This window comes from Perognathus longimembris, chromosome 2 (genome assembly GCF_023159225.1).
Source record: "Perognathus longimembris pacificus isolate PPM17 chromosome 2, ASM2315922v1, whole genome shotgun sequence".
Classification (NCBI taxonomy): domain Eukaryota; kingdom Metazoa; phylum Chordata; class Mammalia; order Rodentia; family Heteromyidae; genus Perognathus; species Perognathus longimembris.
The window spans coordinates 21,060,070-21,080,759 of record NC_063162.1 but is presented as its reverse complement, the minus strand read 5'-3'; the positions used below and the strand labels follow the sequence as shown (position 1 = coordinate 21,080,759).

The following is a 20,690-nucleotide window of genomic DNA, read 5'->3' as shown; positions in this document are numbered from 1 at the left end:
CTGGGATTTATCTGCCCAGCTGCCTTTGAACCTTGATCCTCAGGTCTTGGCTTCCTGAGTAGCTAGGATTACAGGGGTGTCCCAGTGGTACTTGGCAGACCCTCAATTCTTGACTTTGGTGTGAATAGCACTTTCTCTTCAAGCACCCAACAGATTGGGGCTTGGGTTACAGCCTGGCCAGGTCATGTTTTTCTGGTACAATGGTGCCTGGTAGAAGACAGACCAGGCCTGGTCTCCATTTTATTATTTGTGCTTCCTCCCTCTTCCCACTCAACACTGGTTACAGACAAGAGGCCAGCTATATGTCTATTGGAACGACTTTATTTAAGTACACAGGGCCCCACCAGGCAACGTGGTTTGTGCGAGGCTGTGCGAGGGACGGGCTTGGGCTAAGAGAAGGAAGGTGAGCTGGCTAAGCGCACTGCAGTCCACAGGTCGCCACATCGCTTTCACACACACCTGCTTGGCCCACATGTGCCAGGGGCCTTTGGTCATAGGACGGCGTGGGGTGGGGGAGAATACTGCCTGGAACCTGGGCCTGGAGTGGGGCTTGGTGTCTCAGGTGAAGATGCCAGTGAAGACAGGCTCCCCAGCTTTCTACCATCTGGACTGAAGGCCCTTAGATAGTGGCTAGGAACCAAGGCCTGAGCTCCTGGCACTTTGGTCTGGACCCTTTCCAAACAGGTCCAAAATCAGGAGTGGCACATGATCAACTCAGAGGGGGCCGCTCTGCCCCTTGAACCTAGTCCTGGTCAGCTGGAGGGACAGAAGGCAACGTGGTCAATGGCAGCATTCTCTAAGGATTCCTACATTTCTCCCTATAAAGGGGCCTCTGCCAAATGATACGACTTTTCCTTTTCCCATTTCTAGCAACCAGCCTGTTGGTTCCAGGACAGTGAGCAAGTGGGGGAGGGAGAACCAAAGAGGCTGGTGGGGTGCCTTTGAGTGTTATAGCCTCCAATCTCAGAGGGCCCCAAGGCCTACGGATACATATTGTCAGCTCATCAGCTCACCGTCAGCAGGGAGTGGTGGGCCCTGGGTGCTACGTTAAGCCTAGGTGATGTAAACATCAGGATGAGCACGGTGACTGGTGAGTAGGAGGCAGCGTACCCCCTTACTCCCCTCAGTCTGCTTACTGAAAAAAAAAAACACTTCAATAAATAAAACTTAAGATGGCATTGCAACAAGGACGGATGAGAAGCAAGGAACAGGACCTGGAGCCAACAGGCCCCTTCTTAAGCTTTCCCAAGCCCCCCCTGGATGGGACTGGCACTTAAGAGCCAGTCTGTAGCCAGTCAGACTCCTGCTGTCCTCAAATGCCTAGTGTAGTCCTGGCCCCCCAGGTGGGTGGGAAGCTATCCTGCTCTCTCCTGACCCGAGAGTCTCTGTACCCACTGCTGAGTGGTTTCCCAGCCACCGAAACCCAAACTAGAACACAATCAGAACTGAATCCCAGCCCCAGTCCTCAGTGCATGATCCAGAGGCATGGAGAGCATAATGCTGAAGGAGGGGAGGTGGCACTGCTCCAGGCCTCGGGGCACCCTGGGGGCGGGGGGGGTGGGGCCAGCCCAGCCTAGGAAGGGCAGCAGCAAGGTCTCCCTATGGTGGTAGCCGCAGCCTCACACAGCCAGCCAAAAGCCCAGCTGAGGAAGGAGTGGGGTCCCTGACAGGCCAGGTAGTGGTCAACCCCAGGCCTGAGGCCGTCGCCATCATGGTAGTTCATCGTCCTTTCTGGGCCTGAGGATCCCTGGGCCACACGGCACTCACATTATGTTCACACACTCGTATCCACACACGCACTCACACACACAGGCAGTTCCTCCCAAACACTCCGTCTCAAGAAAGCGAGTTTTAACGTGGAGTTAACTTCAGAGAGAGGTGAAGATGTCTCAACATTAGAAGGTTTTCCTATGGATGGATCGGGCACCATCTTCTTCATACTCCTTCTTGGAGACCCACATCTTCTTAAAGGTGTCCAGGGAGGCGAGGATAGAGCCCCTGCAGTGGAGGGAAGCCAAAGCAGCAGTGAGAGGGCAAAATGGAGCCAGCCAGCTTCCTGGTGGCAGACACCAGAGAAAGCCTTTCTTTAAATGGACAGGGTAGAGAGCGGGAGGTGTTAATTCATGCTTTCCCTTCCACTCCTATCCCCAGACAAGCTACTCACCCAATCCATGTAGAATACAGTCTCTCCTGGGGTGCAGATATCTGCAAAGGCGTATGCAAAGAGGAGCCTGAGACCTCTATCTCCTTCTCTTTGCCCTCTAACACTGTCTCAATGGACGAGGGGGTAGATACTGCTGGACCTGTGATCAGTCTGTGCCCAGCCTGACACTCAAAGGGGAAGCAGATCCCCAGCAGGAACTACACTCTCATTCAGGGTCCCTCCTCTCCAGGGGCAGCCAGCTCCCTTCAGTGCATACTGAAATGGCAGATGCTGTTTGCATGGAGCCACTTGGGCACAGTGGCAATGAAATCAATCGCTTGTCAATCAGTTGTTTCAGAAGGACCACAGTGGGACACTAGCCTAGTGCCCTACTACATCAGTTACTGGGCTATTGGAACTGGCTTTTTTTTTTCAGTCTTGGGGTTTGAACTCTGAGCCAGGGTGCTGTCCCGAGTTTTTCAGCTCAAGGCTAGCACTCTACCACTAGAGCTACAGTGCCACTTCTGGTTTTCTGGTGGTTAATTGGAGAAAAGAGTCTCACAGACTTTTCTGCCTGGGCTGGCTTTGAACTATGATCTTCAGATCTCAGCCTCCTGAGTAGCTAGGATTACAGGCATGAGCCACTGGCGCCCAGCAGGAACTGTCTATTGAGTGAAGGAGGAGAAGGAGAATGGGCCCTCTCTTGGGCAGACCTGAATGTCAGGGTCAGGAAGTATGCTTGGAGTCACCTGGTGTTGCCTCAAGAGCCGGGCTACCAGAAGAGCATGGGCAAAGCTAGAGGGGGGCCTCACCAGGCACTCCAAGTTCTTACAGGCCCAACTCAACCCACCTTACACCCCAGCATGCTCTTACCCTGATCTTCACGTCTTTTGGAGCTAGTTTCTTCACTTCACTCAGTAGTCTGTCTCCAAAACCTAAAGGGACAGAAAAGAAGACTCTTGAGTCAATTCTTTGGGTATCTGAGTTCAGCAGGACTCCGGATGTGTCCTGAACAAGGGCCCTCAGAGCAAAAACCAACCTTTGAACAGGGTGGAGCCCCCAGAAAGGACAATGTTGGAGAAAAGTGTGCGCCGCAGATCCATGTCCGACTTCTGGATGGCAAATACCAAAACCTCATGGATGCCTTCGCTTTCCTCACCAATCAGGTCTGGCCTGAACAGTAGCTCAGGAGCTCGGAATCGGGAGGGACCAATCTGCAGGGTGAAGGAATAGCTTAAAACACTGGGGCTGGAAGTGAGGTCCCCTAGGAGTGGGATCAGAAGAGACCTCTGTGCCTACTTCTTAGGAACAAAGTGCCTATGAGGGTTAGGCCCAAGACAGACCCTGTATATTAAGGACCTAGAGTAGAAGGATAGTTTCTGGTAATAAATAGGGCTTCTAAGAAGTTAAGAGGGGGGGCTGGGAATATGGCCTAGTGGCACAGTGCTCGCCTCATATACATGAAGCCCTGGGTTCGATTCCTCAGCACCACATATATAGAAAAGGCCAGAAGTGGCACTGTGGCTCAAGTGGCAGAGTGCTAGCCTTGAGCAAAAAGAAGCCAGGAACAGTGCTCAGGCCCTGAGTTCAAGCCCCAGGATTGGCAAAAAAAAAAAATGAAGAGGGGAAGATGCTACATTTTTTCTTCACTCTGCTCTTCTGGCCATTCACTTGTGGAAACTTCTTGTCCACGGGAGTTCCAGAGAACAGCAACTTCTCTATACCGGGCCCAGGAGTGGTTAAAGACAGCACTAACCATCCTACTTCCCCATTCACCTTGACCTAGGAAAATTCCTTTGGAGCTGCTTCCCCTCCACACAGAGGGACAACCCCTGCTTCCTTGTACAGGAGCTCTACAGCATCAGGCCCTCATGGGGAGTCTGGGCCCAGAGCTTTTGTGGAACTGCGGGGGAAAAAAGAAGAGGTCCAGCCACTACCTCAATGGTGCTGCCATCTGGTAGGTAGTACTGGGCCTTCTCAGTCTCTAGCGTCTCATCCTTCTGAGGGTTTATGGACAGGTAGCAGGCTCTCTGCAGAACCAAGAACAACAGTCAGACTGATGGGAAACCTTATACACACACAGTCAAAGTCCCCTGGGAGTGATATGCTGTGGCAGAAATCGGCTCATCCATAGAGACTGCTCAAAGGTCATAAAAGCTGTGTCTGTTTTGTGTTAGGTGGTGCTTAGGATATGAATTCTTACCTTTTCAAATCTTCCTGATAGGCAAGCTTGAAAACATGGTTCTCAGGTTCCTGGGTCTGAGACTACAATCTTACAATTATCCCAGGCTTACAAATTGTTCTTCTACCTTTCATAAGGTTCTAGGTCTCTACTACTAGCTGAAAACTTTTCTTTCAGCCATAGGTGGCAGGAGGGTCCTATTTACTTATAAAGAATGCATTCTGACTTGTCCATGTGTATCAAAGAACCTATATGATTTGTAGCAATGAGCACTGTACTCATCACCAAGTTTAGGAGTGGAAGGAGTTCCCTTCCCCCCCACAAGATGGCAGCATTCAGAAAGAATGTGTCAGTGGGAGAGCCCCACCACGTCACACAGCTGCCAGGAGGCTTGCTGGGGAGAAAGGAGCATGATTCAGGATCCCCAGATAGGAGTTTCGCCCATCCCACTAAATGTGACATCCTCCATACCACTCTTAGGACCATGGGAAGCACTTAACTTACTTCTTTTATGGCCTTCACAATCTCGAATTCAGAGGATGAATGGAAATCATAGCCCTCCTTACGCAGGTAGAGGCGGAGGAAGCGAGAGACATCTCGGCCAGCGATGTCAATGCGCATGATTGAGTGAGGCATGGCAAAGCCCTCATAAATAGGCACTGCATGGGTGACACCATCCCCAGAATCCAGCACAACACCTGTGGTCCTGCCTGTGGCATAACTGAAGCAAAGGAACAAATCATCACCGATCCCTGCCTCCTCAGAGTGGGTTCATTTTACTTTGTTAGTCAGAAGATTATTTACTTTATTTTTTATTAGCTTACACTTATAGTACAAGGGGTCTCATTGTGACAATTCCATAGATGTGTTCATGTACTTTGAAAAACTTCAACTCCTCCACCATACTCCTTTAGATCCCTTTTTCCTCTCTTCTTCCCCCCTTTTATAAACAAGGCTTGGTGGGAGAACCCCCCACCCCCCTTTTTGTGGTGCCAGTCCTGGGTCTTGAACTCTGGGCCTGGGCACTGTTCTTGAGCTCTTCAGCTCAAGGCTAGGGCTCTACCGTTTTGAGCCACAGCACCACTTCCAGTTTTCTGGTGGTTAATTGGAGATAAGAGTCCCAAGGACTTTCCTCCTTTGACCTTCAGATCTCAGCCTCCTGAGTAGCTAGGACCTCCTACGCCTGGCAGCACTGAGCCTTTTGCCCAGGCTAGTGCCCTACCACCTAAGCCACAGCTCCACTTCTGGCTTTTTGGTGGTTAATTGGAGATAAGATTCTTATGGATTTTCCTGCCTGGGCTGGCTTTGAATAGTTATCCTCAGATCTCAGCCTCCTGAGTAACTAGGATTATAGGCCTGAGACACCAGCACCTGGCTAAAACCTACTTCTTAAAGCTGAATGTCAGTTAAATTAATGTTTAGTGCTGCCTTTCTCCTGGCCCTTCCAATGGGCTGATACTGCTGATCTTCTCCAAGGTCCCTTCCCAACTCCCTGAAGAGTAGTGAGCTTTTCAGTCTCAGATAACTGCCCTGGGACCTACCTTAATGGGTAGTTTTAACTCTGGACAAGAGGAAAAAAACTAAATGCTGAGAGAAAGTGAGTGAGTAAAGGAGAAAGAGTTTTTCACTTATAACTAGCTTTTTCCCCTTACATGACCTTCTAGGTCCATGTGTAGTTTCTTCTCTTTTGGTAGAGGTAAGGGTTCAGATATAGGTACTTCTGTGAGGGCAAAACCCCAGTTGTTTTAACTGTGTGTATGTGGGGGGGGGGGGTGTCTTTTTTTTTTTTTTTTTGTACTGGGGATCAAACCTAGGATGTTGTACTTGCTAGGCAAGTGCTTTGCCACTGAGTTACATCCCAGCCCCCCAGTTGTTAAATAAGTAGCAATGGACACTAAGTGCTCAGTGTTGGGAGGACAACAGGGAATGGAGCAGACTGTGGTAAAATCAGTTTGCAAAGACTTTTCTGCTATGGCAGCTGCTTCCAGCTCTGGCTGACGTATTGCCCTATAGGAATGCAGGCCCAGTAGTACCAGACCTTCCTGTCCCCCACACCCTTGAGGCTGTAAATCTGGGTTTGGATGTGAAATTGCTTAATCTTTATATTTTTTTGTGGTGCTGGAGGATAGAACCCAAGGACTTGTGCATGCTGCGCAAGTATTCCACCCCTAAGCTACTACATTCCTAGCTCATAAGTGTTTATTTAAATGTTGGCTCACAATGTAATTTGTTGTCCTAAGTTCCTTGTTAAATGGGGGTCAAACACATCCTGTACCCTGATGGAAGTCACTCAGGTATGAATCTTCCAGGAGACAGAGCAGGTTTGAGATAGAGTGGGAAACAGGGCAGGAATGATAGGCTGTGAGGACAGGACTGTATTGGTTTGTACCATGACTGCATCAGCAACCTAGTAGGGCACCTGGAGCTTAATACTGAATAAATACCTGAAAACATTAAGCGGCCTTGTCAGCAGATGAGGCAGGGAGGCTTGGGTGCCAAACCTGCTGAGAAGCCTCAGTATCCAGTTTCTGTCTTTCCTACTGGCTTGAACACTTTCTAGCTAGAGGTGGTTACGTTCCTCTGAATCAATTTTGGTGAGGCAGTTTCAATTGGGCCAAGGGACTGCTTTCCCTCAGAGAGGCCAGGGGAAACCAGCCAGGATGCTACTTACAGGCTAAGCACAGCTTGCATGGAGATGAAAAGAGCTGGCACATTGAAGGTCTCAAAGAACACTTCAGCAGCTCGTTCTCGGTTTTTCCTTGGATTTAGAGGTGCCTCAGTGAGGAGCACAGGATGCTGTTGAAAGGAACCCAGGGAGCAGTCAAGGTGAAGCCAGGGGCGAAGCCCTTCCTATAACTGCTTGAGAGCCCAAGAGACCTGTCAGACTTTCTCCAAAAATAAAAAAGGAAACTCACCCTGTCACCAACCCCTGCCCAAGTTGCTTTTTTCAACTTTTAACATTCTTATCCCATTAAAGTTCCCTGTGTCCTCGGCTCCACCCTCTGTCTTTCTTCCAGGATTCTTCTATAGACCCCTATACCCCTACACCTGCCATTATTGAGAATGTTTTGTTAAATTCTAAATTGCTAGGATAAAAATAGTTTAAAAACACTTTCAAAATGGAAAACTTACTTTAATACTGAAATGCCTTAGTATACTATCTACATCTGACAGGAATGGTGTGAGAATAAATGGCCTAGCACATGCAAGTCTCCTAATGCTCTTGGCAGGAGTCATCATCATCTTCATCATCTCGGGAAGAGGGACCTGTATATAGGGCTCTTACCTCTTCTGAGAAAGTCTGCAGCTGGTCCTTTGAATAAACATATTGCCAGATGCGCTCCATGTCATTCCAGTCCTTGACAATGCCATGCTCCATGGGGTAGCGAATGGACAGCAGCCCCCGGTGCTCCTGTAGGCAGAGGGCAATCATGCAGCAGCAGTCAGCTTCTGCCTGGGACCTTACTCTCCCAGGCTCAGGTTGTGCAAGCCATATCACTTCCACAAGAGCCTGTTTCCTGAGCTACCCCACCGCTCTCCTCCTAGCTGAGGGAGAGTACCCATTCTCCAAGCTTCTTTAATATATTCTGCACACTGCCCTGGCTGTCCAAGCAGCTGCAAAGTAGAGGCCTTTAGCATTTTCATAACCTTCCAATATAAGAGATAAGAGGTTGACTCTTCACTGCCTAATTTCAGGACCAAATCTCCTGGCTTTGACCTCTGGCCTCAGTACTTGGGCGAGAATTGGCAATAATGATTCTGTTGTTCTGCTCCCTAGGGATGCCTGGGGCTCTGCCAGAACTAGGGCACACTGGCCAGGATCCTCTCTCTTAGTCCCTTTTGCCAAACACATAACCAAGCTAGTTTGATCACTGATAAGGCAATGACAAAATACACAAGAAGGGTTTCTAGTTCCCAACATGAGGTTCTAGACAGTTCTTCAAGTCCAGAAGCTGCTCCTGGGAGAAACAAGTCAAAGAGAGGAACAAAGGGGTGGGGCATCAGGAGAAAACTGCTTCTTATACTCATGGCTATGTCCACTTCCTAGGACACTTCACTCTGTGATGAATAATGAGTCTTCTGCTGGTTTGGGGCTGCTTCTGTGGGTCTATGAATTACCTCAGCTTTGGGGCCAATGAAGATGTCGCCTTCAAGGGCTCCTGCCATGACACGAACATGCTTGGGTCTGCCCACACTAGAAAAGACAGCAGGCAAGAACATTTCATTTCCGGGAAGACATAGGAAGAAAATATGTACAGATGCATACCTATTCTCCAATTCTACTGTGTGCACCTCTGACTAGTGAGGGTACAGTTGATTTTATTTTTCTTTTGCCGGTCCTGGGGCTTGAACTCTGGCCCAGGGCAATGTCTCTAAGTTTCTTTAGCTCAAGACTAGCACTCTACCACAGTGACACTTCTGGATTTTTCTGAGTAGTTTACTGTGACAAAGAGTCTCACAGACTGGGTGAACTTTGGGCTGGCTTTGAATTGCAATGCTTAGGTCTTAGCCTCTTGAGTAGCTAGGATAAGAGGCATGAGCCACTGGTACCTGGTTACAGTTGATTTTTATTTTCTTCTACTTGTGTGTTTTCTATAATTCTTTCTTATAGAGAACACAAATTATCTGAAGTTATTTGAAAACTGTTATATTTATAGTTTTGCAAATTATTAAACAAAATTTAGAAGATTCTGTATCTTTAGTTCTTCTTTTTCTGTAATGTGTATAGACCAAGAGAGATATGGAAATAAGAACTTTTAAATGGGGGCTGGGAATGTAGCCTAGTGGTAGAGCACTTGCTTTGCATGCATGAAGCCCTGGGTTAGAATCCTCAGCACCACATAAACAGAAAAAGCTGGAAGTGGCACTGTGGCTCAATAGGTATAATGCTAGCCTTGAGCAAAAAGAAGCCAGGGACAGTGCTCAGGCCCTGAGTTCAAGCTCCAAGACTGGACAAAAAAAATTTTTTTTTAATGAATAGTTAACTCAAAATCCTTTGGGGACTAGAGTGTAGCTCAGTGGTAGAGTACTTGCTTACCATGCATGAGATCCTGGGATCCATTTCCAGTACTGCAACTTATTGTTTTTTCCTCTTTTTAGACCTACATTAGCTCCTTTCCAGAACCTCTACTAAGTGAGACTATTATGTGAAGAGAGCTTTCTTCCTTTTCCTTCTACTTAAAGACCTTCCTGAAACCTCTATGCTATCTCTTGCTTATATTCTCTGCCTTAAGAGGAAAGCTCTGATCTGGGCACCAGTAGCTCATGCCTATAATCCTAGCTACTCAGAAGGCTGAGATTTGAGAATCCATTCAAAGCCAGTTAGGGCAGAAAAGTCCATGAGACTCTTATCTCCAATAAACCACTCAGAAAAAGCTGGAAGTGGTGCTGTGGCTCAAGTGGTAGAGTGCAAGCCTTTAGTACAAAGAGGCTCAGGGACAGTGCCCAGGCCCCGAGTTCAAGCCCCAGGACTAGTTAAAAAAAAAAAAAGAGTAAAAAATAAATCATAAAATAAATTAAAAAGAAAGCTCCATAAAAAAGACAGTTGTCAGCTGGGCACTGGTGGCTCATGCCTGTAATTCTGGCTCATGTCTGCAAATCTCAGGAGGCTGAGATCTAAGAATCTCGGTTCAAAGCCAACTCAGACAGGAGAGTGTTTATCTCCAATTAACCACCAAAAAGCCCAGAAGTACAGGTATGAGGCAACCTTGAGCAAAAAAGCTGAGGGACAGCACCTAGACCCTGAGGTTAAGCCCCAGTACTGGCACCCAAAAGAAAAAGGCAATCATTAAATAATGATGTCCCTGTGATAAAAATTTGTGGCATCAGGGCTGGGGATATAGCCTAGTGGCAAGAGTGCCTGCCTCGGATACACGAGGCCCTAGGTTCGATTCCCCAGCACCACATATACAGAAAACGGCCAGAAGCGGCGCTGTGGCTCAAGGGGCAGAGTGCTAGCCTTGAGCGGAAAGAAGCCAGGGACAGTGCTCAGGCCCTGAGTCCAAGGCCCAGGACTGGCCAAAAAAAAAAAAAAAAAAAAAAAAAATTTGTGGCATCAGATAAAATTGGACTTAATATAAAGAGATCTCTTGTCTGTACCTCTCAGTTTGTACCAAGTCTCAATTGTTTCCTTTGCTTATTCCAAACCTAACTCATGTCCCTTGCTTGTGGTTGCTCTGAGTACAGCTGACTAGGGAGTTCCTCCTTCTAAAAGAGAAGGCCCCATGATAAAGCTGACAAGACTCCCAAAGTCCTGACTAAGTTATGGAGTGACTTACTAGTTTGGAAAGCAGTATTTGGGGATCTGATCACCAGCAAAACCAGCCTTAATCACACCGGATCCCTGAGGAGAGAAGAGAGAGACAAGTCAGAACCATCACTAAACCAAGAGGAGGCATGTATTATATGGTTCCATTGTCATTAAAGAGAGACAGCCAGACACAATGGTTCTTGCTTGTAATCCTAGCGACTTGTAAGGCAGAGAGTAGGACCATTGAGGTGAGAGGCCGAGACTGCCATGCAAAGAGCTGGGTATGGTAGTGCCTGTCATCCCAGCTATGTGGGAAGGTGGACTGGAGTGTAGACTGGAAGATTCTACCTGAAAATATGCAAAGGGCGGGGGGAGGAGAGAGTGCTCATATTTGCATGTAATAATACATTTGCATGAGCCTAGAGAAAGTTGACTACACATGCACAGAAGGATGAGGGACTGGGGATGAGAAAGATTTCCTCTGCACAGTTTATATATTATTGTATGACTTTTCTGTAGGCTTTTGCTTTTCTACATTGAACATATTTTACTCTGGGAATGAAAAATAACATTAATAAAGGGAAGAGAAAAGAAACCTGAGAAGAGGCAGTGCTAGAAACATCGAAGCAGCTGAGCTCAGGAACATAATGGAGATGGGAAATGTGATTCTTTCTGTTCTCCTAGCATGGGATGCTATCAACCTACTTTCCCTGCTCAGGCCTGAACTCTCCTTATTTCCAGGATGCTACAACAGACTCATCATAAGGACAGTCAAGCTTGTTGCTAACTCTGCTGGAACACAAGCTATCTGGTTCCTACCACAGAAGCAGAGCATCATGTTTTGTGAGGTTTGTTGTTTTGTTTCTTACTACTTTTGTTTTATTCCTTGGATTCCTAATGGGAAAGAGAAGGCTAAAGCTTTGTCTGAGAAGAGAAAGACCTATTATCCCACCACTCTGATATTCTTGGTATGCTGGATGGGGAAAGAAGCCCATTTTTTCCAAGGCCCAACTTAGGTAAACATTGGTTCTAGGTAGGCACCACCCTGTGCAGGTCTGATATTGCTTGCAGATACACCTTGTTGTCTTCCCTCTTAACTTCTATCACCATATCTGATACACTCACCCTTCCAACCGCAGTCTGCAGTTTGCTTATGTAACTAGCGTCAGCCTTTCCCCTTCATAACCATTTCTCCTAGGGCAGACTGTGATATTTCACCAGATCCCACATGGCAAGCAGTGAACACATTTAGCTAAGCAGCCAAAATTATCTTTTCATCAAAGGCTTCCCAGCACAGGCTTGGCTCCCTCTCTGTCTGACAGAATGGCTATCCTGGTACCTGCCCCTGGCAAGACAGGATAGGGTGGACGCGCTGAGAAGTGCCTGAAGGACAGAAAGCAGTATGAAGACAGCAGGGCCAGCCAGTTCTCTAAGAGAGCAGGCACCTCTGTAGAGAGAAAACAGAAGACAAAGTGAAATCTCATTGGCCTGGAGGATACACCAAAAGGCCTGGAAGAGTACAGTTGTAAACTGAGATTGAAAGACTAGGAAGGAGAAAGAACCTACTGCAAGCCTTAGGGCTCTGAGACCATGGCATGGACAAGAGGGAACAGCACTTTACAAGAGAACTCTGGGAACTTGTTAGCTCAAGCTTCCAATGACTGCTCATTGCTTTCCCCAGCCTGTAGTGATACCAACAGATGAATTGGATTTCCTGGCAGATACTGAAGACAAGAAAAATAAAGATGAGACCTGTTCTTCAGATCTGGATATTTTAAGAGAATTTTCCAGGATGTTTGATTTTTAGTTTGCTAGCAAAAGACTAAAGTCTGGATAATGAAGTAGATGGAGACATCAGATTCATTTATTCTCCTCTATCCTTCCTTGCAAGAATATAACAGGCCCAGATCAAATAAATATTATGTCATCTTCCTGAAGAATAATTCTCAGTTGGAGCTGATTATTCTCTTCCAATTCTCTCGGCAAATCACCATTATCTGTACTACAACATAGTAGGCATCTCGTTCTGATTTCCATTAGAATTTATGGTTCCCATTTTTGTCTCTTTTCATTCCAAGTTCCTTGGGGTCAGAGACTTCACACATCAGCAATATCTGGCATCTACTGGGCATTCAATCAATAGATGCTAGCTGACTAGTTAAAATCAAACACAAATGCCTGGCAAAGGAAACCTAAAATATGGAACTTGAATGGGTGACTGGAAAGCCAGCAGCCTTAGGCAGAGGCGGTGCAGAAAAAGCAAAAGCAGGGAGGAGAATGATGTACAAAAAGGAACAAGAACCAGCTTGATCCTCCGGCCCCCACTGGGCCTGCCAGGCCACTTGATGGAAGAATCAGTGGAGAAAAAAGATGTCTGAGTTACTCATTGCTGTATGCAAGAGAATATAAAGGAATCATATCCATTTCTGTAAACAATATTTACAAAAGGAATCGTGTACCAGGCTAATAAGCTGCCACCTTTTTGGTATTCACTTTGGCAAAGCTAAGTAAACAAATGATCTGTAGAGGCTTCTTGAACAGGTAGTCTCATTAAATATTTGATTTAGGAGGACCTAAGTATGCTGCCAGCCATCACTGCCAATTATTGTTCTGATGCAGGCAAACGAAGAGTGACTCCTTCAGCAGAGCTTTCCCAGTTTCTTCTGGCTTGTAGGCCTTGTGGCTTGGACAAATTTTATCTTAAGCATTTTTTGTTTATTTTTGACACATGGGGAAAGAAGCTTGCTGTTTCCCATTTTATAAAGGGAAAGGACATTTTAAAGGCGTGGGGCTACAGATTCTACAATATGAGTTAACTGTTTGGCCTCAAGATGTATCTTGTTTGGCCCAGAAAGCAGTTAAAATTTTTGAGATAAAATTCAAATGCCATATAATTTACTCACTTAGGGTGCACAATTGAATGGCTCTCAGTATATTAGGAGTTGTGTTACTATCACCATCTAATTTTTAGGTTTTTTTTTCTTTTTCAGACAAGATCTGGCCACTAACTTATGATAATTTTAGAACTTTCTCATCACTCCAAAAAGAGGCCTTGTAGCCATTAGCAGTCATTCTTCCCCTGTACACACTTTTCCAGCCATAAGCAACTAATCTACTTTGTGTACCTCTCAATATTTTTACAGTAACTGCCAACAGTTACAAATGAGAGATTGTTTGTGATATTTAGTATTTATGGCTTCTCTTGAAAAATCAGATCTGGCAACACCGGGCATTCCTAGAGGGGGAAGACTGGATGGAAATGAGAAGTGGGTGGGCCTTTAGTCACGCATGCACAATTCCATGCACCTAATTTGCCACCTTAAAAATAGGTGTCTCAGGCTCTCCCACCCCTCTTTTTACAGTGTTTTCTTTTTTTTTTTCCTTTGGTGCTAGTTCTGGGTTTTGAACTCAGGGCCTGGGTGCTGTCCCTGAGGTTTTTCTCTCTGAAGACTGGCATTCTTAACTACCAACAAATAGGAAAGTTCCCTCTCCGCTTGCTTTGTCGCTTTCCTGTTTTCTTGACCTATATTAGCTATAATTTATAATTACAAAACAACTGAAATCCTATGGCCATTTCAGGCACCCTACTCTCGGGCCCCACCCAGTAATATTAAACTAAGCCGCTCCCCTCCGGCTCGCAGGGAAGGAAACTTGGCTGTCCTCCACCCAAGCAGCCGGCCCTCTCCTTCCCGTCTCCTCTACCACACAAGACGCCCCGAAACCAATCCCCACCGTCCTAGAGGGCCACCCCGCCCCTCAGAGGGGGAAAACACAATGGCGGCCGGAAGAGCGACACGCACGCGAGCCAATAATTGCAGAGTACTGCCCTCATCCGGCAAGGCCCAGAGGCGGGACTGTCGACAAAGATGGACGGCCAACAAGCCAATAGAGTGATGGGAAGCCGAGGAGGGCGAGCACCAGACTCTCACAGAGCAGTAAAGACCCCTCCAGCCAAGGGCCCAAGGACCCCACTCAGACTACGGTTCTGGTCTCTGTCGGTCCCTGAGTTCTCTATCCCACGGCTCGTAGCGGGCCACCAGCCTGCACACTATGAGTCGGGGAGGGACCAAGGCGGCGGCTGCTGAACCCGCCTGACAGGCCCAGCCAGTGACAAAGAGCCGGCGGCTCAGACTGAAACCCAGAAAACGATCTTTTGGGGGAAGGCAGTTCCAGTCCCTACAGAAATAGGAGGGATGTAACTCACGTTGTCGATCACAACAGGCTGGTTGGCGATCACATCGTAGGACTCCATAGCAGAGGAATCTCTCCTTCCGAGGAAGGAACTGCCAGCCGGGTCCGATGCTAACGCCACGGAAACGCATGCGCAGTCTAGCCACCGGTACACGACGTCCGGGGAGCGGCCCGACCTCGCCACCGAAGAACTACAAACCCCAGCATGCCTTGCACCCGGTTTACGCCAGCATGTTCAGAATCGCGCCTAGTTTAAGGGACTCTGCGTCGCATATTTCCGACGTGAGGTGCTTCGGAGTTCGTAGTCTCTCCGAATTAGAGACGCTGATTGATTGTGTGGTATACCTGAGTTTGTAGTTCCTTCGAAGGGATTCGCCGCAATACATACAGAAGTGTGGAGTCTTCTCAAGTGTTTATGTGTTTGTGTTGGTTTTGGATTGGTCAGTGATTCTTGGATATTTAGAATGGGTCTTGCCACTTTGCTACTCCTTCATTTCAACAATATTAACTTATTTGGGTCTAGAAGACATCAATAAATATTTCCTAGCTCTTCACACTAACAGAAGGAAAACGCACACATAGGGGATTAACACAAAATAAACGAAAACAAGTAGCTTAAATTTAGCTTGTGAACTTACATTGTCATTTATTCTTTCACAAGTTCCCAAGGCCGGTGTAAACTTTCAAAGAGGAAAACATTGGGAACTGGCATTTGGAACGACTAAGGTGTGTGTGTGTGTGTGTGTGTGTGTGTGTGTGTGTATTTAAAACATCATCTATGGGCTTAGGAACTGCTAGCAATTCTAGGGAGCTAGAATTGATCGTGATAAGTTGGAAAATAGAGTTGAAGTGATATATTTGAAAGTGCCCAGTGCATATTTCTCATTTCCTCCCCTTCCTCCCTTCTGTCAAAGGGACCCTTTTGTCAATGACGCTAAGAAATATTAAAATTTATAATCTATTAAAATTAAAGTCAGAGGGGCGAATGACTCAATCTGTTGTCAGATTTATGTTTAAATTGTCATCAGCATGACAGCAAATTAACAGTGGGTGATAAGCGGCGCTTTTCTCTTCGTGGGACCCTAGCACCCTCACCCTCTTAAGGATCTTGACTCTTTAAACCAGGGTACCTCCTATCACTAGGGGGAGGCCTAGAGCCTTGGGACGCTCCCAACACAAGGAGAAGGAGGCGGGCCTATCGCCGAATCACGCCTTCCCCACTTGTGACTGACAAGGACTCTAACCAATGGATACTGGGACAGGGCGCGCCTGGGCTCCGCCCCCCTGAGCTCCCCGCGGCCCCGCGGCACCCTCTGGCAGACTCCGCGGCGGCGACGGCTCGGGTGGACCGGGCACCGCGCGCAGGCTCGGAGCTAGACCTCGCTGCAGCCCCCTTCGCCTCCGGTAGTCGCACTCGTCGAGTCTGTCCGCTGGCCGGTCAGTGCGCTCTTCCTCCTCCACCCTCTCGGGTCCCCTCAGCACACTACGCGCCCTGATGGCGGAGCTGCGGCCTAGCGGCGCCCCCGGCCCCACCGCGCCCCCGGCCCCCGGCCCTACTGGCACTCCAGCCTTTGCCTCACTCTTCCCCCCGGGTCTGCACGCTATCTACGGAGAGTGCCGCCGCCTTTACCCTGACCAACCGAACCCGCTCCAGGTTACCGCTATCGTCAAGTACTGGTATGCCCTGGGCCGGGGGGGTGGACAGGGGCCCGCTGGGAGAGCTCAGAGCACCGGGGACCAAGTAGTTTAGGGGAGAGGGAGGAGGAGGAGAATGGTTAAAAGCACTTGGAGGGAGAACTTCCTGCTGTGAGGGAAGGAGTGAGGACTGAAGTTAGGAATGGGGACAAAGGGGTTAAACAGATCCTGTGGGTAGTGAAGGGTTAACCGGGATTAGGAGAATTGAGTGGGAACTGGGGGTGTGTATAGGAGCGGAGGGGGAACGGTGTGAGAGGGAACTTTGTAAACGTGGTGAAAGGAGGGGGCTCCTGAGGGGGTCATTAGTGGTCGAGGGGAAGCCAAGGGGGAGCGACTGCAGTGGGATGGGGGAGGCGAGGCGGGGCTCGGGGAGCCTGAGGGCTTTGGAAGAGCGAAGTTGAACAAGCACCGTGGGCCCGAGACTGCTTCGACTAGGGAAGGGTCTGGAGTCCCCTAGACTCTCCATCAGGTTGGAGGGGTTTAGCACAACGAGGGAGCTGTGCTTTTGAAGAACTGAGGAGGTGGTCTGTTCTGGATACCTTCTTGATGACTTCTGAAGTCCTATTAGTTAGAAGCTGTTGCTTTTGAAGTTGGATGGAGCAACCTTTCCTGATAAACTTTTGCTTACTCTGCACTGTTTTCATTCTGCAAGAGCTTCCCATTTGGTCATGTAGCTGCTTTGCAGCAAGTTAACAGGCTGGATAATGAAACCCACCAAACACTGAAGGGGGGCAGGGGAGAGAAAAGATCTATATAATAGAGAAGATGAACTTGCTCAAAGTACACTGTACGTATATGTAAAATTATCACAGTGAAACCCCCTTGAACTATTAATGTATGCTAATAAAAATAGTGAAAGAAAAAAAGGCAGAATCAGACCGGATTAAAAAACAAAACAAAAAATAGGGCAGGGAGAACTATGGTTTGTGGAAGAAGAGCACAGCTTCCTACTTCTAGTCAGGTAAATATGATGAAGAGCTGAACCCTGGGCAGGGAGGGAAGAAGTGGAGTTTACTGTCCACAGTGCAAGAATTTAAGCAGCAGTTTTGGGGGGATGCTCGGGGTACGCCTCAAATTGCTTTTTTAAAGACCATTTTACAGAAGAGCTGCCCTTGAGAGTAGGGATGATGTTTTCTGATTTTCCATTCCTCTTTGTAACCTTTTTCAACCTTCGGGCAAACAGGTGTTATGGGGTCTATGGAACACTGCCTGTCCTCATAGTTTCTGGACCAAAAGCTGAGTGAGGAATTGCTTGAATCTGTCCAGGGACTCCTTCAGCACATCCTGCTTGGATTGTTGTAAAGCATAGACCTGAAAGAGGTAGTGAATGTCTTTGTTGCTTACCTTCTCTTTTAGGCCGGAGTCTCTCTCCTCAATCAGCATAAGCAGTCTCTTACTGCCTATGGAGATGGCAGTCATTAGGCTGTACCTGGCTGAGGTGAGCTTATTGGGTCACTGAAAGGATGGTGAGAAGGCTGATAGGGTGGAGAGTCAGAACAGCCACCTGCTCTCTAAGGCAGGGGCCGTAGGGAGCAGCCTCCTCTGTCCAGGTAAACCAAGAGCAGGTATGGCTGGCAGTGCAGTCCTCTCTGTCAGACAAACTCTTCTTAGGTTGAAAGGAGATTTGAAGAGTGCTTATGAGCTCTTGCTAACTTAATCACCCATCCTAATTGTACCTCTACATTTAACCCTTGTGATGAACTTTCCCTGTGTCATGAGAAAAGTGGTGCTGGCTTTGCCTTGTTCTTTGTTTAGGTCTCATGTCAATATGAGGAGAAATCCCTGCACAGAATCTAACAACTGTTTTTGTCACCCAAGTGGCTCTCTAGAATAAAGTTATGTGTGAAAGGTGTCAAAACATCATACAAAGGACTAAAATGGTTAGGGAATTTTTTTTTTCTGCCTCATGCTTATTAGCCAGGCCCTATTTTCAGAGATGGGCTAGGGTGCAATGACAAGTGAGGATTGTAAAACACAGTTGTGAGATTAGAAATGCTGTCTAGATGCAGAAACGTCTAAGAGGGAACAGCTCCAAAACTAGTTCTTTCAAAGATCTAGGAGTTTACAAAGTTAGGATACTGGCATTCATTCCTAGCCCTCACATTTGGGATCCCATCAGCCTCTTCAGTCCTTATAGCAGGATGACTGACTTAGGGTACCTGGGCCTGGTTGTTGCCTAGGGTATCTTGGGATTCCTTTTGCTTTTGAAGGGTTGCTCTTTGGCTTGGGGTCCCTTAAAGGGATTAAAGCAAAGACACCTGTGGGGAGCAGTTATTTGTTCAGAGTTAAAAGATAAGATATGCCCTGGCCCTTTGATAACATGTTTTTCTTTTTTTTTTTTTTTTTTTTTTTTTTTTTGGCCAGTCCTGGGCCTTGGACTCAGGGCCTGAGCACTGTCCCTGGCTTCTTCCCGCTCAAGGCTAGCACTCGCCACTTGAGCCACAGCGCCGCTTCTGGCCGTTTTCTGTATATGTGGTGCTGGGGAATCGAACCTAGGGCCTCGTGTATCCGAGGCAGGCACTCTTGCCACTAGGCTATATCCCCAGCCCCGATAACATGTTTTTCTAAGTACAGAATATAATGATTTTTGGGCTGGGGATATGGCCTAGTGGCAAGAGTGCTTGCCTCGTATACATGAGGCCCTGGGTTCAATTCCCCAGCACCACATATACAGAAAATGGCCAGAAGTGGCGCTGTGGCTCAAGTGGTAGAGTGCTAGCCTTGAGCAAAAAGAAGCCAGGGACAGTGCTCAGACCCTGAGTCCAAGCCCCAGGACTGGCAAAAAAAAAAAAAAGAATATAATGATTTTCCATATCTGTATTTGCATAGTAGAGCAGACCTTTGGGATGAGGTTAGCTTTGCTTGACTCTTGATTATTCCTCCGCTCTTTGTAAAGCACCTCCTTGATGTGACCGCTCTTGGGAGTCTTGGTCAGAAGGAGAATTGCAGTGATATGGCAGGACAGGGGACCGTGAATACAGGTTCATTGCTTGTTGTTCGATGGACTCAGGCTATAGGAAGGACATGGTTGGGATTTTGCAGCAGGAAACCAGAGGAAATATGGGATTTGTAGTCATTCTTGTCTATTCTGAGGTCCTTCCAGAGAGTTCTGCCCTTTTTCTTCTTTCCCTCAAGAACTTCTAAATCCCACTGGTTCTAGAATTAGTCAGGTCTTTTGGTGGCATCAGAGTTAAGAGACATGGAGATTTGTCCCTTTTCCTAATTCAGTTGAGTTTCTAAGCTATTCCTAGTAACTTTCTTACAAGATCTATAAATAACACCATTTCCTAGCAGAGAATAAGGATTTTTACAAAGGCAAATAATAGCCTGACAAAGAAGATAAAACCAGACCTATGGCTTTTAAATAGGGTTTGAATTGCATGGTCCTGGCATACTTACTGGGTTTGTCTGTACCAGGTCTTTTATTTGATTGTTAGTAGTCTATCTCATTTGCAGAGTGCATTTTGTGGAGTGGTTAGACAGTGGAGGCAGCTCAAATAGTAGTTTTTGTTTTTGGTGCCAGCTCTGGGGGTTGATCTCAGGGCTTGTGCTCTTGCCTGGCTTTTTCCCTGAAGGCTGGCCACACCTCCATTTGTGTCTTTTTACTGGTTAATTGGAGGTAAGAGTCTTATGGATTTGGCTGGCTTCGAACTGAGTTCCTCAGATCTCAGTCTCCTGAGTAGGTATGATTATAGGTGTGAGCCACTGGTGCTCAGCTCAAATAGTGTTTATAGACCAAATGTAGAATTCTGTCTGCTGATGGTGTATATCCTTTCTGAAGGAAAGCAGGATTTTTTTTTAAAGTACTAATTACCCTCCTAAAGAGAATCCTTATTGAACTAAATCCTCAGAGTGATATAATGACTGAATCTTTCTCAATTGCTTCTCTGTTGGAATTATGGAGGAAATTTAATGTGGTCCCTAGAGGCCACAAATTATTATTGTCCCAGCTCTCCTTTGAGTTAGCAGTCTCCTGAGATCCTCTTCTGGATGCTGGCACTCATAGGGTTTAGCTTGGCTCTTGCTGGCAGCTCTGCTCAGAGCTGAGCCAGCCTAAGTTTGGCCTTTGTCACTTACAATGATAAAAGAGCAGCTTTGGTCTATGTGTAGACCAGGGTCTGTACCGACTAGAGGCTTTGGGTGTGTTTAGAACAAACTGTAATTAACATAGGACACAATATAGTCTTTCAGGAACTAGCTGTCCAAGAGGCAGGAGTGGAGGGGAGCCT

General features: G+C 47.2%; 2 protein-coding genes across 4 annotated transcripts in view; one reads left to right on the top strand and one right to left on the bottom strand.

The window, feature by feature from the left end:
- Positions 1-301: 301 nt before the first annotated feature.
- Actr1a (actin related protein 1A) lies at positions 302-14,933 on the bottom strand. Its single transcript, XM_048338355.1, has 11 exons — positions 14,780-14,933; positions 10,604-10,668; positions 8,445-8,520; positions 7,612-7,737; positions 6,997-7,121; positions 4,830-5,046; positions 4,081-4,173; positions 3,183-3,357; positions 3,017-3,078; positions 2,165-2,205; positions 302-1,998 (listed from the first exon to the last, which is right to left on the bottom strand). The coding sequence occupies exons 1-11, from the start codon at positions 14,825-14,827 to the stop codon at positions 1,896-1,898; spliced, it is 1,131 nt and encodes a 376-aa protein (XP_048194312.1). The 5' UTR covers positions 14,828-14,933; the 3' UTR covers positions 302-1,895.
- A 1,119-nt stretch (positions 14,934-16,052) lies between these two features.
- Positions 16,053-20,690, top strand: part of Sufu (SUFU negative regulator of hedgehog signaling) — a 91,329-nt gene continuing 86,691 nt past the window's right edge. For 2 of the 3 annotated variants that reach the window (XM_048338346.1, XM_048338345.1), the window contains exon 1: positions 16,053-16,443. In XM_048338346.1, the coding sequence (XP_048194303.1) occupies positions 16,262-16,443 (182 nt within the window). In that variant the 5' untranslated portion in view covers positions 16,053-16,261. The remainder of the gene's footprint in view (positions 16,444-20,690) is intronic. The other variant, XM_048338348.1, reaches the window with a different exon arrangement.

Excerpts from the sequence above, each read along its gene's own strand:
- Actr1a (XM_048338355.1), bottom strand. The coding sequence starts at position 14,827 with ATGGAGTCCTACGATGTGATCGCCAACCAGCCTGTTGTGATCGACAAC. Across the intron at positions 4,174-4,829 it reads TTGTGAAGGCCATAAAAGAA|AGAGCCTGCTACCTGTCCAT; the intron begins GTAAGTTAAGTG and ends TTGGTTCTGCAG. Across the intron at positions 3,358-4,080 it reads CAGATGGCAGCACCATTGAG|ATTGGTCCCTCCCGATTCCG; the intron begins GTAGTGGCTGGA and ends TTCACCCTGCAG.